Raw genomic sequence first — 22,282 nt, forward strand, 5'->3', positions numbered from 1 at the left:
ATTTTGATGACTTTCTAAGTAAAAATGAGCATTATTTTATTACTATAAGTTATACTCATACATACGCAGAAAACATGCATTACGAGTTTCGGTCTTGAGGGGTTTTGGATGGCTTCAAACGTTCGAGTACGGACGTTCGGATTGTTCAAAGCGCTGAATCATCAAATTGGGACCGCGTATGAAAGATGCTCCTAAATCTAAACGTTGCCTAAAATCATAGTTTGGAATCGTTCGGAATGATATGAGCGATTTATATACGGACATAAAACGTGCGACATGAATCTTCAGCATGAGTCAGCTAGGACAAAGCGTGACTGCCGCTCGGTGCGTCTTGCAGACTTGTATTACGTCTTTCGCGGATCCCTCAAGTGAACACACCCTTGAGCACCTGTGTCGGAAATATCCTCCTCCGGCTAACGGCCTCGACAGAACATAAGGAGTACATTTCCGACTCCTACAAGCACAGACGTTCCCATATCCATCCAAGTTACATGCCATACACCCTGACTCGTTTGGTCGGGAATGCCGTTTGTGTGGTGAGATCTCCGATTTATATCGTATGTTCTGGGCCTAGCTGTCAGACCACTCTAAAATTAGTGTGTCAGCCACCGACAAAAGGGTGGGAGGCAGCTCTGAGCTTGAGGACCAAGTACGGCTCCTCGACCGAGCAAGGGCGACAGTATGTCAACGGACACCTGGACTGGGTACCCCGACCACATCAATCCCTCGCTCCTAAACGCGTTAGTAAAACATTTTCACCACCGCTGCCACCCTTTCTTTAAAGTCGCTTGCGCTGTTTGCTCCACCAGCCAACTCAGCTTTCTCGCAGTGAGGTGGCAGGGTACCAACCACAAAACTGTCTTAAAAGCCGTCCCTTTTCGCGCTCATATCAACAGTGTTCTGCGCGAATCTTTAATTATTAATCGCGTTTGATATTGGAGGTGAAATCTTGTAAGGCAGTGTCTTCGTGAAATGAACATATGAGTGAACTGGCTGCGACCGCGGTTTTTTATGCGACACAGCGTGACAAACGGGAGGTGCAATAAGAAATCTGTAAAAGAGAAACAGGAGTTCTTTTATGCTTTTAATGCGATAGCATCAGAGTTGTCGCACCAAAACCCCGCCAGTGTCTGAGATGAAATTGACCGGTTGGCCGAGAGAGGTGACGTGACATTGTCATCACAACCTGCCTTGATTGGGCGATAGATGACGTAACCTTGTGGCGTCATAACAACCCGCCCACCGTGGCAAATTTGACGGAGAGGTCATATAATCTTGTGACACATAACCTGCCCACCGGGTTGTGAGTAACCTAGACAGAAAATCGAAATATAAAAAAAATATATGGAAATGCCAGCCCAGTCACAGTACAGCGGACACCTGCTAATGCAGCTAGCAGTCCAAATATGGCATTTTAAGAACCAAAAGTTAAAGAAACTAACGCAAACACTCACAAAAGATGTAATAGATGCTCCGACAAATGTGAAATCTATTGGTATTGCGTTCTACACTAAAGGGGATTTAAGTGTCCCCATAGTTTTTATGAGGCGACCACAAAAGCAATGTCACTAATTGCAAGGTTCTGGCCTGTCTCCTCCTCTCCACTTTCTAGAGCAAATAGTGTTTTTTTTTGTCTGCCACGAGGCTCCAGAACTGAAACGCTGCAGCAAGACATATTTTTGTTTCCTGAAAATCCCAAAGAAACACTTGCCTTTTATAGTTCCTCGTGCAACAGAGACCATGCATCCAGCAGTACACTCAACACTGAAGATTGGGGGCGAGCAGTTTTGATCAAGGTGAACAAGTTTTCTCTAGGAGCACTACCCTTCTGGAATATTTAACCATGGGCCGTCATCTCCCTCTTAATAGTAATAATAATAATTGAGGGAGCAGTCATGTGCATCACTTGAATTCATCGCATTGCCACTGACAAGCAGGAGCAGATTCATGTAGCTACTTCAGCCCAAGCAAGAAGTTTTCTGTGAAAAAACTGCACTAGCGGCCATTTTTTTCAATGAATGTTCAAGCAATGGATTGTGCATATAGTATGGCCCCTGCCCCCAACCATCCTTGCTGATGGGCAAGTAAGCATAACAGGTTACTACCAAACACAGTGAAGAACGCTTCCATGTCTCCACAAAGCCCTCAAGAGGGCTAATGCCATTGTCTAGCACCTGCTCCAGACTCTTATGTACCCTAAAATTGCTCACAAACACCTTTTCTTCTCCATGCAATACCTCGAATGCTGCCCACGGTGCAACAATCCAAACCCAACCTTCTATCACTTTGTTTGGGAGTGCCCGAACTCACAAGGAAACTAAACACCCATCTCCTACTTTTCATTCTTCTCCTGGGAGGCCGTCCTGTCTGGCTCGGGCCCGAGTGACCAGCAATTGCTGATCGAGCGGGCACACCAGATCGCGTCAACCATTGGGGTCCTCGATTGAGGACTCCACCCATTGTGGACGGCTATAATCAACACTAAATGTTTTTACCGCTACCCAAGCAGCAGCTCAACGCATTTGGGAATTTTAAAATATGTTGCGTGCATGATGAGCAAGCTCTATTTTATTAAGTTAACAAAACTTTCTGGGTGGCTGCCAATTTGATGTATTTCAGAGACAAGAACTGGTCATGAGCATAAAATACAAAGCTTTGTCAATTCTTGCTGGTCTTCTTTGATGCTTCAGTTTTCTGCTCAGCCTGCAGAGACTGCAAGTTTCCTGGAACAAAGAGACAGCTGCATCAGCACTAAGTTTCCTCATCTGTACACGTAATCTCCAATGGGTACTCAACTCTTCGTCTCCTGTTCAACATCTGCCAGAGTAGACTTGAAAAAAATGTTGCTGTTTGGCTGTTGCTTGTAGACACGCTGCAAATGACAATCTCATTTAACAGGATAAATTGAGCACCTCACCACTCAAACAGCCTTTGTGCAACTTACAGCATCTTTCTTCAAGCAGTTGATTTCATGCTCCAAGACTTTCAGTTCTTGTATCTGTAAGAGAAGGAGGTAACTGAACCCATAAATGACCAAACAGAACAAAGCACAAAATGCATTGTACTGAAAATGTTATGTATTTCATTCAAAGTAAACCGTGTGGACACAAAATTTTGTCTGCGTGATTTTATGCTTGAATTGGTGCAGGCATTTCATACAATGTGTCATGTGAAAGAGTCTGGTGCAGCATGAGTCCCAACACACCGCCTCTACTCGTCATTGACATGCAAGTGTTGCGTTCTTGCTCATACAGCTCATCCAGTTTCAACCACTGCCGCACGATCTCCATGTCGATCTCAGCCCGGCGAAATTTGTCCCAGCAATAGTGTTTCGAGCACTTCTTCTTTGGCACATTGCAGTATTCACCAGCGTGTTCAAACACATTCACCACAAGCGGGAAGCCACACACTTCGTCGTCGCTCACTTTGGGCTCTTTCGAGTGCTCTGGGCAGAGGATTCGAAGGCGTTTGCAGTAGGTTTTCTGGTGTGGGTTGTAAAAGTCACAGAACACATTGTCACCTTCAATGCGAGTCTTGTACACGGAGCCATATGAGCTCTGGCTCTCATACTTGTTGAAGCACTTTTCCATGTGACGCATGGCCACACGTGCACTCACTTCGTGGCCACAGGTGACACAGTAAGTGCTCAGTTCACTTTCCTCATAGTCATCCGTGGCTTCTTCATCTTCGGCCAGAGGCGTCTGCTTCGCTTTCTCGATGATCTTCTCCAGTTCAGCTCGCTTGGCTTCCAACTGTTGAAGGGTGCTCCGAGCGTCCATTTGCTGCTTTCGGATCTGCTCCAATTGGCGGCGGTTCAACTCGTCCGCATGGCACACGCTCGACTGCCACTGCTGAATGCGATGCGGAAGCACCTCGTAGATGCGGTTCGTGGCCAACTTGAGGCCGCAGTCGTCGCTGCAGTACTTGGAGCCCGGCCGCGCCGCCGCAGTACAGCCCGGACCATAGCACTGCCTCGGTACGTCGTCGTCCTTCCGACTTTTCTCTTTCTCGCTTCGATGCTCACGCTTGTGCTCCTCCTTGCGGGCGCGCTTGGACTGCGCCTCTCCTCCCTTGGTGGGGCTCCGCTTGTGGCGGGGCTTTTTCGGAGAACGCTTGACAAGCTCCGGCTCGTAGTCGTCGTCCACGTAATCGTTCGGGAGGTCGGAGGCGTCGTTGGCCCCGTCTTGGTCCGGCTCGTAGTCGTCGTCGTGACCAGCCTTGGGCCGCTTCGGAGACGACACCGGCTTCTTGCCCAGTATGAGACCGAAGTTTAGGCACTGCCGCTTTCGGCACTTCTGCCTGATCTTGTTCGGTCCGCCAAACTTCCTCATGTCCTTGCAGAAGTCGCAGCGACCACAATCCTCGGTCATGTAGCAAGCGGTGCATTCTCCGCACTGCCGCGTGGACTTCCGACGCTTGTTCTTTTTGGAGCGATGCGACTTGTCTTTATGCCTCGTAGGAGAGTACGCTTCGTCGTCTCTGGGCTTGCTCCGACTCTTGTGCTCTTCATGCGAGGAATGAGACTTCTCCTTTCGCTCCTTGAACTTTATCTCGAGTGTCGGATCCCGGTCGCGGCATATGAGGCAGAAAAATTTCAGAATGTTCTTGGCGTACGATTCCGTAATGCTGATGCAGTCGCCATGGTACCACTCATTGCAGTTGTCGCAACCGATCATGAATCTAGTGGTATCGCTCGTGCGACAGATGCAGTACACAATCTCTTCTTCTTCGGAGTGGTCGGAGCCTAGGTCTTCGACGCAACTGTCAGTCTCGCTGTCTGAGCGGACAGCCTCTTTTGCCGGTGACTTGACTTCCTTCGGGGGCAGAGTCTTGCAATAGCTGTGCATTTCTTGTCCATAATGCAGCGTGGTTTCAATGTCCCCGCTACTACTGAACTCTGTCCCATCACTGCTCATCCCTTGATAAATTGTCTCCGTTTTAACGCTACACATTTTTGGCGACGTGGGCTTTGGCGAACTTACTTACAATGCAGTAATAGTGTTTAGAAGCTAAAGGGCTTGTGTCTTCTCGTTACAAGACATCAAAACGAGACATAAAATCTGCTGCTTACGCGTCTTTCTCTCGCCTTGGAAGCTGAGATGTTGTCGTCCGCCATTTTATAGCGGTAATCGGGAAACGAGGAAATAACGCAAAATAACAAAAGTTATAAACGTTGGTCTGACCTGACTTGACTCGGCTTCTGATCAGACGCAAGATGGTTTCGAAGCCGTGAGCAGCCGCTATCTGAGCCAGGCCGGGTCGCTTACGGTGTACCGCCGCAAGTGCGCTTTGAACATGTGCTGCATTTGAAGTTTTGTTTTGCAAGGTCTGGTGCCCTCCGACCTACTTCCTGGCCCCGCACCTTCCTGTTTCTCGATTCGCTTGTTCACAAAACGTGAGTGTCGAATAAACAGCACACCGGTCTCCTGTCGGTATCCATATAATAAGCAAGAACCTTCTCGTGTCCGCCTCACTTTTGCATCGACTTGTGTATTGGAAAGTAACAAGCCAGTGGACTATGCTAGTTAGCATGTCGTAATGGTGAAGCACCTGTCTGTGTATGTACTCATGTCCCTGTTCGTGTCTATGGCTTGTTCCATTCCTGATCCAACCAGATACATTTGTGGACAGTGTGCTTGCTGTTCTCTGCAAGCATCCATGGGCTACTTTCCGGGCTAGCTGAGTGTTAAGAGCCCCGCTGCAAGTGTTCCACACGTATGAAGCAATGTTCCAAGTTAATTACTTAGTTCGACTACGTGTATTCCGCGGGATGATTACATGTTTTATTTCAAAGACTCGCAAGCAGCTGACTGAATTAACTATTAATTAAATGTCGAAATGAGCACTTTATCAGCTTTAATTCCTTGCATATAGTGAGTTATAACAGTGCACATAGTAGTTTGCAGGCAGAGGTGGTGTCACCATAATGGCACGACTATTTTGTTATTTTTGTGGCTGACGTTTTCGTCCTGGCTTCAGGGTATTATAAAAATGAAATTAGAAATCCACAAGTTCATTTGTCTACGCAGCGTTTTGTATTTCTGTGGTTTGCATTGCCCCCAAAGACAGCTCTCTCAAATTGTCTTGTTTGCAGGTGCGCGTTTCGTAGCATAAAGCGTGATGGCTTCCGCGTGGCTGCGCGGAGAAATGGGCCGGAAAGTAGCCGGATTTGCTGGCCTCACTGGTGGACTTATAGGAGCATTGGCTGGCCTGCTTCCTCACACGCACTTACTTAACTATTACAAGGACATCGTCCGTGCATACAAGTAAGTGTCCGCGCACAGTTCTTATTTCTGGTTTGTCCAGCTAGCATGTGGCAGTGCTGAGTGCTCACAGTGGAAGTGCCACTGCTTTTCATTTCGTTTATTTGCTATCTTAAAGGCCCATTTGCAATACTGAATGTAGGCCACTTTGCGCATGACCCAAGTTATCATTTGGCCAAGCAGTTGTTTCGTGTAGCGGTCGTGACCTGTGACAAGAGGCTTGCTGCAGGCTACAGTGACAACACAGCAATAATGGTATGGCATGTGTACATGCTTTTGCAGATGAGTGCTCTTATAAAACAACAAATAAAAATGAAGACGACAACCTGGTGAACAGTAATGTGTCACCAAAAAAATATGCCAGAATAAAAAAATGGGTGCACACTTAGGTAAAAATTGTGCGAGGCATGCTCTGGCATGTCTTGCGGCTTGGGCTCGTGCTAGTGTTTGATCGCCTTGCTGGCTGATTAAAACTTGTTCTAAACAGTTATCATATGCAGGAGTTCTGCGACTTGGTCCTATGGTATTCAGTTTATTTCACTTCATTCATCTTCTTTGATAGTTTATTTCACATTAGGCAATGCCTAATCCATGTTGAGAATCTCTGCATTCTTATTCTATAACTAGATGCTTAGAAGTGATACAAATGCCAAAATTTTTATGCATTTCTTCTTTAAAATGCCACTTATGGAATTCCTTATTTTGAATCAGAACAGAGTCCACTTAGGTTATCAGTTTATAACAGGATTTTTTTCACACTGTGGTTTCGGTTTCTCAAGCTGTTGAACCTAATGCTGTTGGGGGTAGCATGATGCTGCAAGAGTGCCTCTAGAACCTTACGAGGTTCAGAACTTGTGTCACGATGACAAAGATGAGAAAATGCTTGTATTATGGCTGAGTAAGGGCAGTTGAAAATCTGCTATGAAATTTTATTATATCATTTTCAAGGCTGTGTAATTAACAGTAAATGTAACATGAGTAGCACATGACATCCTGATGGTTAGCTGTGTTCGAAAAATTAAATAATGCAGTTAAAAAAAAGTTAAAAATAAGACAAAACCTGTAGTTGATCAAGCGTTTTGAGATTTTCTGATGGGTGGTCAGTTTGTAGCAATGAGGGGAAAAAATGAAAGCTGGAATATTGGAGTCGGCATACCTCAAAGCGCATGTTTTCAGTCAGGTTTATGCCGGTCAGTGCTACTATCGCCATAGTTAGATGCAACTGAAGAATGAAATGCGAAAATTCTCCTACACAATTAGTATCGACATGTTTTCTTGAACAGAGCCTAAGTGACAGAGATTCCCATTGTTACGAATACATTAAAAACTGGAAATCAATTTATTTTCCAAAAGCAAGCGTTTCAAGCATCTCTTAATGACACACAGAGTCTTCAAGGATTCAGCAAGTGCTTGCAAATTTTGTGCTATTCTTCTGGCAAAAATGCTCACAAAATGAGACACAGTCAATTTTTGAATGCTACCTAGCAGTTGTACATGCATATACTCTTGCTTTACACAGCTTGCTCACAAAAGTGCTATACATTTTCATTAGAAAGGGCCACTTGCTGAAAACTCAATGACAAATTGTTATGTTGTGAATTCACATTGCTGGGTGTTGAAGGGTTAAGGAGAGCCTGCTTTTATCTCTCATTTGAGTATTTCAAAATAAACAACTGTGGATATTCAAGCTTTGATGGTGAGAGAGTTTCTTTAAGATGATATTGTATGCTCTAAAACAGGTCTCAAGTGCTCTTTAAGTACAGAGATTCTTCTAATCTGAAAGTTCATAATATTAAAGGGTTGGACTTTTTGGTTAAAACCGGAAAAAGAAAACAATAACAATGTCCCAAATTTAATTTTCAGAATTCGGTTTTAATCGAAAAAAGCAGGTATCCTTGACATGCATGCTGTAGCTAGCTGGCTATCGAGTAGTACTTGCGCTCAGGTATAGAAGAAAATTGACAATTTTCGGAAGCCAGGGGTGTGATGAGGCTGTGTACCGTTTGATTGCTGTAGCTAGCTGGCTATCGAGTAGTACTTGCGCTCAGGTATAGAAGAAAATTGACAATTTTCGGAAGCCAGGGGTGTGATGAGGCTGTGTACCGTTTGATTAAGTAGCACAGTTGTGCATTCTGAGGTATTGCTTTGCTACTTTACATGCCTCTACGGACTGGAAGGTTCCACCCTGTCGCAAAACATTGCTAGCGTACCACGGTTCATTGTCATCACTCAGTAAGGTCAGTTGCTTGGTTAAGCAGTGTTCACCACATTTAAAGGAACTGGAAACCATGAATAAGCATCATGAAAAAGTGCAATCTTTTACCAGTGACTAAGCAGCAATTCCATTGCGGTCGTCAGCACACATGCCACGCAGTTCCTTATCCTTTCGCACAGCCTAGCTCAACTCAATGATAATATGGATACCCACTTATAAATCAACTTCCACAGTTTGACAGCTCCGTGATTTAACTTCTGTTAGTTTTTATTGGCACTAATATTTCCTAATGTAAATACTGATACAAGTGCTTAACCTGTTATGAACAACCATTTATGTACTGATTACTGTAAATTGAATGCTCAGGCTGACAAAAAGACAAAAGAAACTGTGACTTTTGATCGCACACGAATACAGCCTTATGCTCAGGTCCTTCATCTGTTAGAAATTAAGTTTGTAGAAAGAACCTGAGAACTGCGTTCTGAAATAAGCGTAAAAAAAATACCACCGACTTAAAAAAAATAAAAGCCAAAAACTCCAATCACTAATTATATTGTACGCCCAAAGAGAGGTCTCAGGTGCTTCTAAGCACAGAGATTCTCTAAATGCGGGAGTTTATATAGGATGGCAACATTGAGAAATGTTACCATGACTGCCCCGCTACGTCTCCACCTGACTTATCGGTAACAGAGCCCCCCGATGGGATTACTTCTGACCTCACCATGGCAGAGCTGCTGGCCTCCATTGAACGTTTAAAAACTACTACTACTCCCGGGCACGACGGCATACCTAACTCCTTATTCCGTAACTTGGAACGGAGGGCTTTGCAAACCCTACTTGATACTTTTAACGAAGTGTGGCTTTCTGGCGTCATGCCGGGAGACTGGAAGCATTCTATTGTGGTTCCAATACCCAAGTCAGGTCAGCCTCCAGTATCTCTCTCGGCCCTTCGTCCAATTTCTCTTACGCCTACCATCTGCAAGCTTTATGAAAACATTCTAGCCGCACGCTTGTTGTGGTGGCTGGAATCCCATGATTGTTACCCAGATTCCCAAATTGGTTTCCGCCCACAAATTGGAACGGAGGACGGCCTTGCTACTTTGGCTGCTGACGTGCTTGACCACTCTCCGCAGAGTCACCTTGTTCGAACCGTAATCGCTACAGACATAACAAAGGCATATGATAACATCCTTCACTCTGCCATTCTTGCCTCCCTTCAAACTCTTGGTCTCCCTCATCGGTTCCTCCTCTCCATTCACGCCCTTTTAGGAAATCGAACCTTCAGCGTGCGTGTCCACGGAAAGCCCTTTGGTAATTTCATTTCCAATAGAGGAGTGCCGCAGGGCTCCGTTCTCGCCCCCACATTATTTAATGTGGCTTTAATTCCTCTTGTTCGAGCCCTAGAGACCATCTCTTCTATCCGCGTGCTTGCATATGCCAATAATATCACTTTGTGGTGCTGTCATCCAGATGCGTCTATTCATCAGTTGGTCCTTCAACACGCGCTGGATGTATTGACATCTCACCTCCCGCCTCTGGGTCTAACACTCTCTCCTACTAAATCATGTTTCATTCGAATTCGAAATAAAGCCGCCTTACGGAAAGCTCCCCCTTCAAATTTTACGGTACATAATTCTCTGATTCCTCAGGTAGAAACTGTTCGTATTCTTGGTCTTCTCCTCCATACATCTGGAACTGGCACCCCGTGGCTGACAGCTACCCGTAAATCGGCTCACGCTACTCTAGGTCTGATTCGTCGCATAGCTATGCGCTCTGGTGGCGCACGTGCTCATATGGCCCGCCAGCTTGTGCGCTCTATCCATCAGCCACGGATAGTATATCAGGCACAATTTTAACGTCTCACCCGCAGACAGTGGGACTCCCTTGAAGCTATCAATCGTGAGGCTATGCGCGTCATAACATATCTGTCTCGTTTAACACCCATACCTGTGCTACAGGAGTTCGCCCAACTTAATACACTCAGTGAAATTATCGACCAACGGGTGGCGAATAGAGCTCGAAAACAGTCTCTCAAACTTCATCGTTTAAAGACACTTCCACCGTGGTCCTATTGCCAGCTCACTGACAATCGCCCCACTGTTTCCCCGTCGGTATCAGCAGCGTATCTGCCTGAAGGGTGCATATTATACACGGATGCATCACATTCTGCAGAGAGGGGAGTTACTGCTGTGTATAGTCAACCTCATCCGCATCTCAACTCTCGCGTGACGTATACTGCGGATACGTGCACTCCCCTGGCATTGGAACTTCAAGCCATTTATAATGCCATTGCTTTCCTTCCGCTCGTTCCAACATTCAATACAGTTCATATTTACACCGACTCTTGTGCCGCCCTTAAACAGCTTAAGGCTGTTCGACGAACGTTCCAGATTTCACAATCTATTCATGTGCTCTGCGCAAAGTATTCATGTCCTGTGCGCATACACTGGATTCGCGGCCATGCCCAGGATCCACATAACATTCAAGCGGATGCTATGACTCATCTTCATACATTAGACGATCCGCCACCTTCCCCTCTTCCCCCAGATCCGTTCCTGTCCCATGTTTCCGATCCCGAAGTTCTGCACCAGCGAACACGCGCTCTAATTCCTCTGTGTTCGCACCCTCTCCCCCGTAGTCTTACTCGGCAGGAGGAGGTATCTGTGCGCCGGATTCGGGCAGGGGCGGCTCTGGCACCATCTGTCCGTCATCGGTGGCGTGCCAAAGATCTGCCAGTACCTGACAGGTGCCCTCACTGTAGCGCTGCACCGGACATTTATGATGTGCGGCACTTGTTGTGGACGTGCCCAGCGACGGCTGCTATCAGAAAACGGCTCCTCAGGGAGGTGGGCCTGCGGTGGAACCGCGAAAGTGACTACGTGAAGTGGACTATGGACAACCGTTTCATTAACAACCTCTGGGACTACCTCAGCGCAATGGTTCTTCACTCCTTCTTTTAACTTTCAGTCCCGTGCATTCCTTCCCCCCCTTTCCTTTTTTCAACTTATGCCTCATGGCACACTTCTCGAATAAAAAAAAAGAAAAGACTGTGCAGCATAAAAACCAAGTCTTTTTCATGGTAACGTTTTCTATTTGATGACCTGTGCAAGTCAGGGATCTCCAATAATGCTTTGTATTTGTGCGGTGTAGGTGTTTCCATGGTTGTGGAGGTTGCATTTCTGTGAGGCAACTAGAAATGGTTAATTGAAACCATCGTCTGAGTGTGTACCAGCCAAGCATTTTGTATATAGGATAAAAGGTAGCAAAATGCACCTCTAATAGCGCTGTCCATGATTATAGTGAACTAAGCTGTTGTGCAGCTTTTGTCTTATGCAATGTGCTAGTGGCATAGGTTGGAGACATGACTGTGATGAACTAAGTGAAATGGCAGTGCATAAAAGTTCTTTCATACTTCATAGAGCGTGTGCAAGTCATCAGTAATGCACTGTCTATCACAGCAGCTGCATTTATTGAAAAGGAGTATAATCTCGCTGGTATTCACATTTTATGAGTTTAGAGAAATGGAAAAAAAGTATATGTGATATGAATCTTAATTGAAAGCTGCTTCATAGATTGCAAAAATTCTTGATCAGTGCATGCATTCTTGATCAGTGAGGCTCCTAGACATGTTTTCCATCTGAACAATTCTCTTGGCACATATGTTTATTGCCAGTAGCAAGCATTTGTCATTCCCTCACAAGTGCTTTTTTGTTGCATCACTACTAAGTGAAGAATGCTTTCTGTTCAAACAGAGATGGCATGCCAATGCGTTTGGATCCCGTGGTAGCGGAAAGGGCGCATCAGGTGAGCTCCTGTAGTTTTGGCCATGCTTATTGTTCCATTAGAGTTACAGTTAGTGCATTCACTTTTGAAAGGTACTCGTGAATGATCAGGGGTGAAGTTGCGGAGGGTCCCAGATGGTTTCCTGGTAGTTTTTGTTGTTGGGTGTTGATGGTGAAATGGGCTCAGAAGCATAATGCTAAGCTAGTGAGAAGACTGACTGAAGTTCAAGTTTTGTTGTAGCACCTCCGAGTTTGCAATCCTTTCATAGCGAGTCTTAATTATCTGAAGTGTAAAAAGCATACCTGCAAGAAAAATTAACCTGTGAAGTGCAACAAATTACGCTCATGAAACAATGTAGATGCTACGCTGTGTGATTGGTTTAGTGGCAATTTGGCACTCCGATCATTGGCTGTCTGTGCATAATACTAACCGTTGGTGCTATTTTTGCAAAAAGAAATACAGCGTTTCTATAAATGACTTGCCAGAGTTTAATGAACTCCATTTCATTATGAATTGCACATAGCACATTGAGTGCTGTGCGAAAAGGGCCTGAAGTTGTCTGAATATCAACTTTCATTGCATTATGAACGTTACTTGATGCATGTTGCATAAATGCATGTGGTGTTTCGCACGGTACTTTAGTTTGACTCATTTATGCCGTAGTATCTTCACAACAGACAAAGCAGTAATAATGCGTTTGCCAAGTGTTGTTAAAAATAGTGGCATGTAAAATTTCACCACCTTGTGCACGATACAAGAATACTAAGAAGGGCATTGTCTGGACACTTTTGTAACCATCCGCAAAGCCCAAGGTGTTGCTTAGCTGGTACTTTAGCTTATGCTTGCTAATAGAAAAATATGTTGAACAAAGGCATTCACAGTTAAGGACAAGGTGGGACAAGCGCAGCCATTAAACAGAGGTTTATTCGAAGAACAAGCAAGTTTACATAGTTTTGCCAGTACAGGTTCAAAACTGTATCAAAAGCAGATATAAGAAAAGGGGGAGTCACGACAGCGTGCCTTCGAGGAAACGCACTTCTCTACTATAAGGTCTGATCGACGTGTCACTGATACACCCTGTGAAGTTCTCATGCTGTTTCATGTTGAAGTTCTCGAAGTATATTTTATCAAGAAAAGCGCTACATTCTATATCAGTGACATGTCGATCAGACTTTATAATAGTCAAGTGCTTTTCCTCGAAGGCACACTGTTGGGACTTCCCCTTTTCTCATATCTGCTTTTGATACAGTTTTGAACCTGTGCTGGCAAAACTATGTAAACTTGCTTGTTCTTCGAATAAACCTCAGTTAAATGTCTGCGCTTGTCCCTCATTGTCTTATCTCCAATGCTGTGAAATGTCTTTTGATAGGATATATAATTGTCAGTGAGGCTGTATATCAGAACGCTTACACGATTTTTGTGTGCCATAGTTGATTTGGGGTTCGCTTTCTAAGCCATATTTACTTAAAAAGGACCTGGGGGTTGTATCTGCAGGTGCTGCAATCAGTTGACATCAGCAAACAGCAAAAGGAGAACGTCCACTTTTTCCCTGTGCCCATGCTGGATACATTTTTTGCGGGCAGCACAACGGGAACCAAAGGTGCAATTATTGGCCTGCCTGTGACCTTCAGCTATGTGAAGAAGGAAGATGTGCAAACGAAGAGTTTGCTCATTCGCGGCAGCGAAGAGCCGGCGTGGGAAACAAGGGAAGGAGAAATGTTTAAAGACTCTCTTGTGCTCAGCGACAAGGCACAGAGGTTTGTTATTGCTCGCGATATCTACTGGGCAAGCACATATTACGTGGAGATTCAGTCCACCGTCCTTTCGTTTAGTGCTTTTAACTGCTATGTCATGGCTCGCCTTGCCAATGAAAAGCTCCCGTTTCTGAGCCGTGTACCCCGTGCGGTGCGAGTGTTCTGGTATGGTATCATTGTAGCGTTCAATGCAACTATGTACATTTGCTTCAAGGATGGCATGAGCCAGTACTGGGACAAGGAAGCCGACCACAGGGCAGCTGCCCTAGGCAGAGATTACGTTGAAGGTGGAATTGAGTATTACGAGAAAGTTCTTCGGAGAAACAGAGCGTTGAGGGATCTGCTGGGGAATGAGGGCGCGAAGTATTATACTTCAAAAGGCAATATTAACAGGTTACTTCGGACTGATCATGTTCCACTTACACACAGGCTGGATAGATTGAGGAGTCGACTGCACGTGAGCGATGAGAGTGAGAGTGAACTTACTGCCTGATTTGCATTTTTGTAGGATGATTTGTGTCATAGAGCTGCTGTTGCTTAGGTAAAAAAATGTCATTAAAGGTGTTCTTCAAACTCTGGTCTTGTTTGAATTATATTTCAGCTTGAACAGTGAAGTAATGGCACAAAAATATGCTAGTTTTGTTTTGGGCTTAAAGGAGTATAAGCACCTACCTTTTGGTTGCGTGTTTTCTTGTTTGTAATGATGCATAAGGCATTATTATGCATGGTACCTGGCATTTTCCTACGACTGCTGAATGATTTATAATCGCATTTCTTTCTTGTGCTGTTTCGGTTTCAACAGCCAAATGAAGACTATGACGTCAACGTGTGCTTACAGGTCATGTGAGACATGAAAAAACTGCAATATAATCGCTGCTTCAACATTCATTGTCATTCTGGCTCTTGAGGAAGGTTGGCTTCAGCAGCACTGCAGTAAATTAAAACAACGAAGCAGTGATTATATGAACGTTTTTCTATGCCTCACGTCACAGCCATCGTTCGGCTGTCGAAGCCGAAACAGCGCGACAGAAAAAATTCAATTATAAATTATTTAGCGGTCGTAGGCGAATATCACACGGTGATTCATGCATAGTAGTGTCTTCTGCATTATTGTAGAGAGGTAAACATGCCACCAAAGTTAAGTGTCTGTGCTTCTTTAATGGCACTTAAGTGACAGAGGCAGTCATGCGCCTAACACAAGGTCAAATACAGTAGAACCCCGCTGTTCGGTTCCTGGGTGCTGCATTTTTGTGAGCCGGTCCCGTCCAAGGTGCCATAGAAACTCGTGCAATGCAGACTGCTTTGTTATGTCACAACTGTGGCAGCGTTCCCGCGTTCTACATCGCGATTGCTGCATCGTGATGGTGCTTTATCCTGCGCCGACATTTTGACGGCATACGTGTAGCACGCGAATGGCGATGACAGGCCGGCCAAAGCAGGACTGTAGACCCCGTCGGCACTTGGCCACCACCGTGTTCTGCGGCTTCCGGTGTGTTTTGCCCATGCCAATGCAGCGCACACTTACGGGCGGCATGAACCCTGTCATGGCTGTTGGTGCAGTTCCGTACCTGCTGCGGCTCGAGCTCGAACGACCAAAGGAGCAAAAACAAAACTATGGCGCGCGGGATCGCTCCAAGGCGTGTTTCTGTCATCATCCGCGTTTGCCTTTTCGCCTACAGCTTAAAGAAAAAAATTTCTAGGTTCAATAGATGGAAATTGTGTAGGATTAAAATGGCTTTGTCCTTCGCTGCTGCCTCCTTTCGATAGCTACTTATGCTCACAGAGAGCCATCACAAGGTATTTCGGACATTCTGTGCGTGCAAACAATCGTGAGAGACTCAGTGCCTGGTAAATTCGAGAGAAGCATGGTGCGTTTAGTAGTAAAAAAAAACCGAAGGGCAAGCAAGAAGTACATTTTTTTTTTGTGCATGCTTCCTGGCCTAGTTTTTTTTCCCCGGCCCTGCGAAATAAAGTGGGGTTCTATTGTAGGTTTTTTTTTTAGCAAAGAAAAGGATATGTTTAGATTGTTAGTGTAAAATATTTGTATTTAAGAAGTGTTACCTGTAGTAAAACAAAACACTGTTTATGTCTATGTTCATGGCTTGTTTATGCCTTGTTTTCTGATGAAAATGTACCTTTCACCCCAGTCAGTCTACAGCATACAGTGGAGCTGCCTATATGCATATTATTTTTGTGTTAGGTGTTGGCATCAACTGTGTGAGAAGTGTTGTGGTAACATTTATAATTAGGTGAAAGGAACCTCTTCAGGGCTTTCTACGAGCTCAGTTTGTTTGCGGCCCAAGCCGTGTCTTTGGCTTCTGACAAACCTGCCCTGTCGTGCTGCTAACAGGGTTTTTGATGAACTGACCACATAAAAGTTTTTTTAGTTAGAACTGCATGCAACAGGTAGCAGTATGGGTTCTGGCAAGTGTCATGCCCTTTGAACTTGGGACTGCCCTGCAGAGGAAGCGAATATCGCATCGTGATTCATATGTAGTGTCTTCCGCATCATTGTAGAGGAGAAAACATGCCACCAAAATTAGATGTCTATTCTCCTTAAACTGCTACATTGTCCCTTTGCTACACGATTTACCGAGGATTCCTTGGCAGACGTCAAGTATGCACTTGGGAACCTAGATGGTGAAGAATGAATCTGCGATATAGACAAGCATTTTTAATATTTCTCCTACCTCTTATCTAGCAAGTGACCCTCCATGCTTCTGTATCCATCCTGGTTCTGTTCAAGGCACCTCCATCAAGACATAGAATTCAACCAATTTACACGAATTATGCGACACCAGTGACATCCAGCTAAGATATCCAACTGGTCCAACAAAATTCCCTTGCAATAAAATAGAAATTAGAGTGGTTTACCTCAACAGCACATTCCTAACATTCCATCTAAATGCTTTTTGAATTGTTCTCTATATTCCAAATCACAGTACTAGAAAGGAAAATTAAAGAGCCAGCGTGTCATGTGAAGAAAAAAAACGGCTTGAATGCTAGAATCTGATTAATGCTGTTCACTGCATGCAGCAGTTGGGTAGTCTTCACAGTAGCTGCAGAGTTTCTGACCAATGCAAGATGGGCTGTTTAATATGGTGTAACTCCTTCAAGCCCATGGAAAATAAGCTGCACACACATGAATCATCATGACAATGCCCTTAAAGAAACAAAGGCACAGAGGTTTGTAGGTGCGAGTAGTTCTGGCCTTGAAAAAACATATATATATCACTAGCCTAAAAGGTGCAGCCAGTCTTTATGACACCACTACCGAAATGTGCCATGCAAAGCAGATAAAATAGCCATGAAATATTTGACAGAAGGCTGGCTAGACAGAGGAATCCTGAACTCCATCTGGTCCACCAGTCTTTGTTGGCCCACCCAGCCTGCAGTTGCCAAGAAGCTCAACGACTTCGGCTCTATCATCCTAATTTTGCGAACAGTGTGTGCGCAGCGAAGTTGGCCTCTGCTAGTGGCTGGACATTTAGCAGTGGATTTGGAAAGCGCCGAGTGCATTTATTTGGCACACGAGCGAATACGGCTGGTGTGCCTACAAGAGTCCATTTTCAGCAAATATGGCTGGTGTGCTCACGAGTTCATTTTCATTACGAAATGCATAAGAAAAGCTCCAATACCAAAGCCTGCTCCTTACTGTTTTGGCTGCACCTGTACACTTGGGCATAAAGATACGAGTGTATACAATACTTACAAACCTGTACTATTACCCACTACTGTGGCTTAGTGGTTATGTTCAGCTGCTTTGCCCAAAGACATGGGTTTGATTCCATGCCGTGGTGCCAGCATTTTGATGGAAGTGAAGAGCTAGAACAGATGTCGGCATGTTTTCCGAAGTAATCCGAAGCCCTCCACTCCCCGTTGTTAGTCTTAATGTCTTTAAACTTTGTATTAACCTGCATGAAGCTAGGTTTCGCGACAAGCAGCACTGAGCATGGCAGGTTTCATTGAGCCCCTGAATTTCTATTTCTTGCTCTGGACTTTGGCAGTGGGCTTTGAAAGCTTTGTGCATATTCCTTGGTTGTTCAATCTCTCCCAGTGATAAAATTTGCGTCTTTGTTGCCTGCAACTGGAGCGGGTGCACAGTTATTTGGCAATGTGGTGATCATCAGTGGCATTCGCTGGTTTTGAGATTAAAAATGGCAGTGAGCAATTCTGCTGTCGCTCTTGAGCTTGCACACGCAAATCAGCACAGTTGTTTCACCAAAAGGCTTTTTTTTACATGCTCCATCATGGGCAGCTTGTTGGTCTGAGTACTTCTGCAAGACAGTGTCCTCAAATATGTACATCAAATTAGCGACAACGTTTGTGTAACTTCTTTAATTTCTTTCTCCTCCTTTGCATTCCTTCAAACGGTGTGGCATTTAGTGTGAGGAGTGGACGTCTGTTCAAGATGGCCACGTTTTAAAAGCAGGCTTCAAGGTGGTTAAAAAAAAATAATACACTTGAAATTGAAGTCATATACATCACATTCTGCTGTAAGAACTGGTCGTATGCACATACACACACAAGCACACACTCAAAGCACATTAGTATGTACAGGACGCACTACTAGTTTGGACAGAAAGTATGTGTGTACATTAACACTAAACAACAGTGGACAACAGTGGCTTAAACCTGCTCTGTACACAAGTTCAGTGAAGTTTTGTTGGCTCAGCACTGGTGACACTCAAGTGTGCTGAAAAAAATTTTTCTTGCTATGGCCCTGGGTGCTCATACACCAAGTACAAAATGACTCAATGGCAGTGGTACAGATATGTGGCTACAGAAACCGGTGCACCATTTACAAGCAGCATACCCTACAGTTTATAACTAGACAGCTGTCCCCTTTGCCTGTTTCAAACCTGGGCAATGCCTAAGCAGACATTGCGGCACTTGCTCCAAGAGTGCAACAAGAAGCAAAGGTTTGGCTAGATGCTTTTAGCATTCCCCGCAGAAACCACATCCAGGCGACTCTGCTGTATTTGGTGGCCACTACATGGCTAGGAAGGTCGTGCAGATGTCAGTTACTGGGGATGGAAAAAATGGCATGAAGATGACAACACTAGGGACACTTGTGCAAAATAGACTGCCTTGATTATCGTGATTTTATCACTAGCGAACCATGCTGTGCTAAGTCATACCTTCAGTACTCGTTTTTTCTGATGCCTTCAGCCTCTCTGAACACATCAGTTTGTGCAAGTAAGGATTGACACATGTCGGAACTCGAGTACAGATCACACAAGTAAGGTACAACTAATGAATGAATGAATCGAACAGTTGTGACACATCAGACCAAACTGGACAGAATTTACACGAGCCCTGTAGACATCACCCACAGTTTTTCCATAAGCTGCGCAAAAACTGAAATTAAAGAAAAATAGCCATTAGGTGTCAAGGCATGCGTTGTGAAACAGTGACAAATGCAACGTGTCATTTCAGTTTTCTAGTGGCATCAGTAAGGGCATGAATTAATGTTAAAGATACCACACAATGTGCTTCAAACACGGCTTGCACATTTCGACCACAAGTGCAAGCAGAGCACACACAGTACTCAGTGAATACTTGCAAATTTGTGTTGCAAGATCAGCCCATTTCACATGCAAAGCTGTTTAATCCATTAGCTCAGCATTCTGCACATGCTACTTTTCCTTCTCTACAAGTATTCTCCATATGGAGAACTTTAGATGAAAGAAATGGATGTGCAAAAACAGCACCTTTGCCGATTGATTGATCGATAAAAACTGAAAAACTGCTGCTTGCACTAGACACGACTGCAATCAGTAAAGCCTGACAGCCAGTGTTCAACAGATTTGTCCTGAAAGCTAAACACAACTACACAAAATTATCGAAACTGGCCCATCATGCCTGCAAGGCAGCTAGAAACTTCAGCTGTTGTCACCATGGCATCCAGAGTCGTAGCTTGCTGCTATATACCGCATTGCACATAAAATTCTTGCTCTACCAAGTTCTCTCTCCTTCTCTTGTTCAAGAACACTGATGAGCACAGCAGCGAGTCAAACATACCTAAAGACTAGGAATGAGGCTATCTTTGGGCCAGTGTCGGGTTTGTTGGAGATCACAAAATGCTTTGCAGATTAAGAGTTGGGCTTTCCGATTATTTGTAGCTCCACAGAAAAGCAGAGCCTGAAAGTTAAATTGTAGCTATCAGTGAGAAGAGGGTCCAAAGTTTGAACTTTCACTTTTTTGACTGCTGCTACAGCAATTTTACAAAGAGGCTATATATTTTCTCACGGCTTTTACATGGTCATAAAAACAATGGCATTTTTGCCATCGTTCCGCTCGCAGTTGATTCCATTAGCATCGGGAGCTTCCTGTGAACGCCAACATCATATTACACTGGTGTGCTCACAGATACATTACTTCTTTCAATGTAACGAAATAAGAGTGCCACCTTCCCTTAAAAATGAGGCAGATGCTCAGCATGCAGGAACAATGTTGCACCTCGACATTAGTAGGCAACTGCAAAGTGGTTTGCGTAAGCAGGTGGACATGTGATTATTTTGCATTTTATTACATTCGGCACAGACACCTACACACTGAAAGCTATTCTCTTCTGCAGAACTAGTGGGGGACCACAAGAGAAAAAATTTTATCATTCTGTGAATCAACCTTGACTCTTGGTCTAAATTCGCAGTTCCTTTGTTTGCTGAAGCAATGAAATAATCATAACACCACTTTGCTCTTTGCCAAAAGACAAAGTAGGCTGAGATGTTGCACACTGTGCTGCCAGAACCACTACTCTGCTGCTACACTCGCGTGCCCTTCTGGAATAAGTTTTCAGCTACCGTCTCGCCTGATCGAGGCTAGCAAAGGGAAATAAGAAGAATGTGGCACTTCTGACAAGGAAAGGAAGACGTATGAGAACAAGCTAGCCATCTATCACAAGAAGCTGGCACACAGATACCAGGAGACCAGAAGGAATGAAGGGACGGGGGAGGGCGCGGGGGTGTTCAACCATTTATCTACAACGACAAAAGTCCACACCGTCGTTATGTACAAAAAAATATCCTAAAAAGGGCACTATAAAAATACAGACAGCAGTAATGCACAGTCTTTCCAACAAGGTGTGTGTGTGTGTGTGCCCACGTACATGGGGATTCAATGGGAGCAGAAGAAGCGACCGCACACTCTCAACGTCAAAAAAAAAAAAGGCAAAGCACTCTGCACAAACTGCACGCACGGTGTCACTATGTGTGCGCAGCTTGAGAGCTGGGAGTGCAGCGGAGCGGCAGCACCTCCTGGAGCTTGTTGCGCTGCCTTTGACACCTCTTGCAGCCAGCCAGGCCCACAATTGTCACAACGTGCCGGGGGTGCTCTTTCTACAGATTTCATTCTTGTTGTCGTTCTTCCTTGTGCCAGTTGCTTTACTTTTGCTGGTGTTGCACAGTCCACAAGCTTCATACTTGTATAGTGCATTAGAAATGGAGGGCACCCTGTCTTGCGAAATGAGCGCGCAGGAATAACACAGATGTGGCGAAGTGAAGACCAGTGCAGTTAAGCTTCAGAGATGAATGAGGCCGCACATCCTCTGGCATGGGCTGATTAAATGGGACCGCGTGGTGAATCCATTTTTCATCAGACGGTGGTCGTTAAGCATCTGTCGAAATGAGAAGAAACAAAAGAAGCACGTCATTATGGCATCCGCTACCCACTGCCGACCAAGGCAAGGATGTCTACAAAGAATTCGATGTCCATGTCACTGGGAATTTGGTCTAAAGCTTTCTCTTCGAGAACAAACACAGACACACCACTCTAGTTAGAGCCACATCATCAGCCTGTCCTTTCAAATTCCCTACCGTGTGCTGCCAAGCAAGAGGTGGAAATGTGAGGGATGTTCGTTTATGTCCATCCACTCATTACCACTGCTTTTACCTGGCTAAACTGGTGCAATCTCTCTTACTCTAAGCAAAAGCTTTTTTACATTACTGAAGCTCTGTTTGGATCTTATCACTCCTACAACGACATTTCCGCAGCCGGAACCAACTGGGACACCAACTTTCCTACTGTCAGGTGTCCGATGGAATTTTTTTATGAGTTGTTTCAATTTCCACTGGATTTGCTAGCACTCCACTGCCTGTGCTTTTCATAAAATACTTTTGAGAAAATGGTTTCAATCGAACATCCATGTAGTAAAAGGCTGCAAACTTTTCCCCTTTCAAAAATTTTGTTACACTATAAAGAATGCGATATATATTGTTACAGCTGCAACAGCCATTTCAGTCAGGCATTTTCACCAAGTTTTTCTC

At 44.7% G+C, this 22,282-nt stretch overlaps 4 protein-coding genes across 9 annotated transcripts in view; 1 reads left to right on the forward strand and 3 right to left on the reverse strand.

The window, feature by feature from the left end:
- Positions 1-2,527: 2,527 nt before the first annotated feature.
- Positions 2,528-5,196, reverse strand: LOC144124894 (uncharacterized). The gene is made up of 4 exons (XM_077657833.1): positions 5,072-5,196; positions 2,945-2,998; positions 2,797-2,872; positions 2,528-2,723 (listed from the first exon to the last, which is right to left on the reverse strand). The coding sequence occupies exons 1-4, from the start codon at positions 5,114-5,116 to the stop codon at positions 2,659-2,661; spliced, it is 240 nt and encodes a 79-aa protein (XP_077513959.1). The 5' UTR covers positions 5,117-5,196; the 3' UTR covers positions 2,528-2,658.
- On the reverse strand, positions 3,041-5,065 carry LOC144124892 (CXXC-type zinc finger protein 1-like). The gene has a single exon (XM_077657831.1). The coding sequence runs from the start codon at positions 4,950-4,952 to the stop codon at positions 3,129-3,131; it is 1,824 nt and encodes a 607-aa protein (XP_077513957.1). The 5' UTR covers positions 4,953-5,065; the 3' UTR covers positions 3,041-3,128.
- Positions 5,197-5,252: 56 nt separating the features above from the next.
- On the forward strand, positions 5,253-14,595 carry LOC144124893 (transmembrane protein 177). The gene is made up of 4 exons (XM_077657832.1): positions 5,253-5,395; positions 6,095-6,266; positions 12,231-12,282; positions 13,756-14,595. Exons 2-4 carry the CDS (start codon positions 6,121-6,123, stop codon positions 14,506-14,508), a joined length of 951 nt encoding a protein of 316 aa, XP_077513958.1. The 5' UTR covers positions 5,253-5,395; positions 6,095-6,120; the 3' UTR covers positions 14,509-14,595.
- Positions 14,596-18,334: 3,739 nt separating this feature from the next.
- Ptpmeg (protein tyrosine phosphatase Meg) overlaps positions 18,335-22,282 on the reverse strand; it is a 267,518-nt gene continuing 263,570 nt past the window's right edge. For all 6 annotated transcript variants that reach the window (XM_077657837.1, XM_077657839.1, XM_077657836.1 and 3 more), the window contains one exon: positions 18,335-21,633. In XM_077657837.1, the coding sequence (XP_077513963.1) occupies positions 21,612-21,633 (22 nt within the window). In that variant the 3' untranslated portion in view covers positions 18,335-21,611. The remainder of the gene's footprint in view (positions 21,634-22,282) is intronic.

This window comes from Amblyomma americanum, chromosome 3 (genome assembly GCF_052857255.1).
Source record: "Amblyomma americanum isolate KBUSLIRL-KWMA chromosome 3, ASM5285725v1, whole genome shotgun sequence".
Lineage (NCBI taxonomy): Eukaryota > Metazoa > Arthropoda > Arachnida > Ixodida > Ixodidae > Amblyomma > Amblyomma americanum.